Below are 5,307 nucleotides of genomic sequence, written 5' to 3'. Positions count from 1 at the left end.
TTATGCAACCTGAGAACAAAGCGACGTCAGACACTTGACATTTCCCGAAAGTGCCAACTACCGGATGTTGGCAGCCTCCTGAAAGAGCCGCTTTGGAGAAATCGCGTTATGTTTGGGTGCGATTTTCTTCCTCGGTTGCCATCTGCTCCGAGGGCCCAGCCTGAACATCCAAAGGACCCAACCTCCTGTTTCCACCCTCTCTGCTTCCCTTGCCGGGCATCTATGGAACGCGATGAGATCAAACGAGCTCCGCCCTCCTGCGTAGGCAGCCTGGCTGTTTATATAGCTGCTTGTTGCTATGGTAACAAGGCCGGTTTGCTTTCCTGAGCCTGGGAGGCGGCAACATGGGGAGTTCTCGAGAGCAGGTCAGAGGCCCTGTAAGCTTGTCCCCGGAAGAGGGCTGGTTTGGCGCGTCACGGAACAAGGATGGCCCCGAGGAGGGCTGCTACGTGGAGGCGGGAGGGGACGTGGGGAGGAGCTAAGCGGGGGTGCGCGGGTGCGTCTGAGGGCGGCTCGCTCTGGGTGTCGCTGTGGAAGAGCCGGTTAGAGCGAGTGCTGAATCACGGCGCCAAACGCAGCGGGCAGCAAAGGTCAGCCTTAGCTGTGACCTGGGCTGCTGCTTGTTGCTGTGACTTGGGCCGCTGCACCGGTCTGCCAGGCGGACGGCAGTCAAGTATGGGGAATTCCGCCCCCCCCCCCCCCCCCCACCCCCTAGCCTTTGACTTCACAAAGCATAGATTTAAGCGGGGCGATGCACAGTACCAGAGCCAAGAAGTGTGATTTCCCCACCCGCTGTAGATGTTAACTAGTGAATGACCTCTGGACTTAGTTTGATTAGATTTTGAATTATACTCTTCCACTGTACTTATTGCATTTCATGCCCCTTAACCCTAGTGCTCTCTCCCAATAAAATATTCACAAAGTAAAGATTCGCTCATTGCATCTGAAGCGGTGAGCTCTAGCCCATGGAGATTTATGTTGTTGTTCAGTCGCAGTCGAGTCCGACTCTTCGAGACCCCATGGACCAGATCATGCCAGGCCTTCCTGTCTTCCACGGTCCTCTGGAATTTATACTGGAATTTATACTGGAATGAAAATGTTAGCCATAATGATGCCACAAGACTGCTGTTTCCTTTTGTTGCAGCAATTGATATATGTATTTAAAGCATTTTTGGTGTCTTTCCACCCAACTGGGAGTCCCCAAGGTGGTGTACAATGGAGAAACCATTAAAACGAGCTTTTAAACATACACACACACACAAACAATGAAAAACGAAAATTTAACAAAGCGATAACACAGCTACCTTCCCAATTATATGTTAAAGACTGAGAATGAGCATTTCTCCTCTAGTATCCTGAATATGGGTAGGAGTGTTCCTTTAGAAGCTATTAAGATTTCCTACTGAAAACAGATGAGGCTGCCTTTATATGCCTGATAAAGGAAAAGGAGAAAGAGAACTAAGCTGGCATTGTGTTATGCAGAAATGGATGAGGATAAACCATAGACACAGATGGCAACCACATTATAGTCTGAGATATCTTGGTGGATAACATCTCTTCCTCCCTGCTTCCTGGCAGACATGTTTTCCATTTCCTTTTTCTCATGAGCTCTAGACAAGTGTTTTTGGAAGAGAATTATGTAAATAGTAGGATGAACCATGAAGCTAGTGGGATGGCATTTGCCCAGGGATGTAAATCAGACTGTGTGTAGTTTAAGTTATATTGTCCTGCCATGATCAACCATAAGGTTTGTTTGTCTATGCATGCATGCCAAAGGGCATGGAATGGCTACACCAGAAGCATAGTGATGGGACAGTCAGAGTCAGGGTTGCCAGGTCCCCACTGGCCACCGGTGGGGGATGGGGGGGTTTAGGGTCGCCAGATCCAGGTTGGGAAACCCCTGGATATTTGGGGATGGAGCCTGGGGAGGAAAGGGACCTCAGTGGGATACAATACCATAGAGTTGATCCTCTGTAGTATCCATTTTGTCCAGGGGAACTGATCTCCGTAGTCTGGATTGGAGATGAGTTGTAATTCCAGGGGATCTCCAGGTCCCACCTGGAGGCTGGCATCCATAGTCCTGAATGCTCCAGTTAGGTGAAAAGGTTCCAAATAAATAAAAATATAAACTATAAGTGGTTTCTTCCCTTTAATACAGAACTGCTGGTTAACAGGTTAAATCCCTCAAGTCCTTGTTCAGGATCTTGTGCATGCCCTATTGACAACAGTGGAAGTTTCACAATAGATTAGGTGGATTGTATTAAAAAGAAATTCAGTGGGGTTTGCTATGTATGGTGCTCACTTATGTCAGTGGAGCTTGCATAGTGAAGCTCCTGGTCACTTGGGTTACAGTTTTTACCTGATCAATAAGTGCATGCTGCTTTAAGACCAACAAAGTTTTATTCGAGGTATCAGCTTCCATGTGCACACATACTTCTTCGGATACATTGAAATGGAAGTTACCAGTGCCTGAAGAAGAGTGCGTGCACACGAAAGCTTATACCTTGAATAAAACTTTATTGGTCTTAAAGGTTCCACTGGACTTGAATTTTGTTCTGCTGCTTCAGACCAACACGGCTGTCCCACCTGAATCTATCTGCATGCTGCTTGTTAGGTATAACATAGTATGGTTGAAAAAAAGCTCACCTATCTGGGAGAATAAGTCCTCTGCTTAAATTTATCTGTGATCATCCCTTAATAATGGACAATGTTTTAAAGTAACAGATTTTTTCCTTCTTCCATGAAGAGATTTCAGACTTGAGTATGGAGATGTATGACGTCCTTGGAAAAGTGGGAGAGGGAAGCTACGGAATGGTAATGAAATGTAAACACAAGGAAACTGGTCATATAGTTGCCATTAAGATGTTTTATGAGAAGCCAGAAAAATCTGTCAACAAAATTGCAATGAGGGAGATAAAGTTCCTAAAGGTTTGCCTCTTTTCTTGTCATTTTGTAAATCAATGTCTTGATATTGCTAAGCAATAAAATGTGTAGCATTATGGCATGTTTTATTTATTTAGCTGATGCGTTTATATACTGTAGTCTCCAAGACACTGAGATGGTAAAAAGGAACAAATACATAATTTGAGCCATAACTCAAGCCTTAGATTAGTTTTTAAAATTAGAATGGGTAGCTTTTTAGAAGTTATGATATCCTGATCCAAGTACACAAAGTATGCTGTAATGAAATCAATAGTATTCCAATGTGATTTACTTCCACGATTTTTTCCATAACCATGAAGATTGGACACTCGTTATCTCAGATTTTCAGAATTTCGGATTCAGAATTAAATTTTAGAATAGGTGTTCAGATGTTGGTAATACAGCATTGTGTTCTTTTGTGTGTGTATTATAAAGAAACAGTGCTATTCATTTTCTTATTGTTAATAGTTGAAAGTACAATTATTTTTGTGCTTTTGCCTGTTAATTTATGATGCATTTAAAGGAGTTGTATGTGCAGTGGTAACAGTATAGGGTTTAGATTCACCCAATTTTGGGTGATCCTAAAAGGAATGGCAGAGTATGACTACTGGGATGCACTCATTCTTTCTGAATGACTATAGGAATGCACTGGTTTTCCAAAATACCATTAGAAAATACTAAGGCAATGGGAACTGGTTACTTGAGAGGCAATCTCTAGGGACTGTCACCAAATGGCAGACCATAATAAGAATTAAAAAGAGATTAGGCATTCACAAACACAGTCACTGTTGCAGAATTTAACAATTACAACAAATAAGCAGAAGGGTATTGGTCAAGTGTGCTTACGATTTCTGCACATATGAGACAGATGATGTGGTGTGTGAAATATGACTTGAATAGGGAGAGTGAGAATGCTTAAGAGGAGCTTCCAACGAACTAGAGAGAGGGAGGGAGCGCACAACTAGTTTCCTTTTCTTAAACAAGTGGAACTAATTTTTCTTTTCTTTTTTAACTGCCTCCAAAGAGGCAGAATTTTATTAATTTTTTTCACATATATTAAACTCACAATAACATATAAAATACAAACAAACACACGTACACATACATACATGGGGTATATTTTCCCGCTTTTTATCAAGTGTTAATGTTAGCACCTATTCCACATTAATTATTATTTCTTGTGTCCTGTATAAGTAACCTTCTATCTCTTACTACATAAGACATGTATATTCTTCATTTAATCTACCAATGTTCTGTCCCTAAAAATTTACCTACATCTGCTTACCATACCAGTTATAAAACCGAGTCCAAGTATTCTGGAATGTTGATTCCGTTGCACCTTTTATCAATAAAGTCATTTTATCCATTTACACCGCCTCCAGTATTTTGTTTATAAGTTTTCGTTTTGGTGGTGTCTCCATTAGTTTCCAGTATTTTGCATAAAGTATTCTGGCCGCCGTAGTTATGAAAACAATTAAATAGCGATCTTCTTTGTTGGAGTGTTCAGGTAAAATGTTTAATAACAAAGCCTCTGGTGTAAATGGCACCCCTGTACCTAATATTTTTTGTAAAATTTCATGTACCATTGCCCAATATCTCTTAGCTCTTTCACAGAGCCAGCACATGTGGTAAAATGTACCAGTCTTATTTTCACATTTCCAACACTTATTAGAACATCTTGAATCAATTTTAGCTAATCTTTCAGGTGTTACATACCATCTATAAAACATTTTATACACATTTTCTTTATATAGTATAGCTTTCGTAAGCTTAATATTTTTCTTCCATATTTGATCCCACTGCTCAAAATTAATAGCGCAGTGAATTTTACTCCCGTTTCCGTCTCTTAATTGAAGCGCTTCAGCACAGCCCATCCTTCGTAGACATAGACCAGTATCCCGATTAATAAACTGTTCCAATTGTCTCTCTCGAAGAGCAATTCGGCTAACATTTCCTCCTGATATGCATGTAGGAGTGTAATAGCTTCTAATGGGATGGTCAACTTTGAGGGTTTTTTTTAATAAAAGCGCTTATGTATGTTTTCCCATACTTTCATTAGAGCTGTCCGTATCCAAAGTTGTTTAAAATACTTATGCATATTCGCCTTTCCGTACCATAAAAATGCATGCCATCCTACTGGCGGTCATGGCCTTCCAGTTTCAATATTCTCTTATCTTCCAATGTGACCCAAACTTTAATCCATGTTACCGCCACTACTTTATAATAAAGATTCCAGTTGGGTACCCCCTTTCTTTGGTATCTTGAAGCGTTTTCAATCTTATTCTGGGCCTCTTATCTTGCCAAATAAATTTCAAAATCGTTTGTTCCAATTCCCTAAAGATTTTTTGGTTTTGGAGGATAGGGATTGTTTGGAATAAAAATAAC

The 5,307-nt window shown here is 41.1% G+C and overlaps 1 protein-coding gene across 1 annotated transcript in view; it reads left to right on the top strand.

Annotated features, from left to right (window-relative positions):
- Window positions 1–326: 326 nt before the first annotated feature.
- The window catches only part of CDKL3 (cyclin dependent kinase like 3), a 40,809-nt gene continuing 35,828 nt past the window's right edge, over window positions 327–5,307 (top strand). Inside the window, exons 1-2 of the mRNA XM_015429468.1 lie at window positions 327–365; window positions 2,747–2,928. Coding sequence (XP_015284954.1) covers window positions 2,764–2,928 — 165 coding nt within the window. The 5' untranslated portion in view covers window positions 327–365; window positions 2,747–2,763. The remainder of the gene's footprint in view (window positions 366–2,746; window positions 2,929–5,307) is intronic.

This window comes from Gekko japonicus, unplaced genomic scaffold (assembly GCF_001447785.1).
Source record: "Gekko japonicus isolate JY-2015 unplaced genomic scaffold, Gekko_japonicus_V1.1 scaffold234, whole genome shotgun sequence".
NCBI classification, from domain to species: Eukaryota; Metazoa; Chordata; class Lepidosauria; order Squamata; family Gekkonidae; genus Gekko; species Gekko japonicus.
Note: the sequence above shows the minus strand (reverse complement) of the source record. Positions and strands in the feature narration are given on the sequence as shown.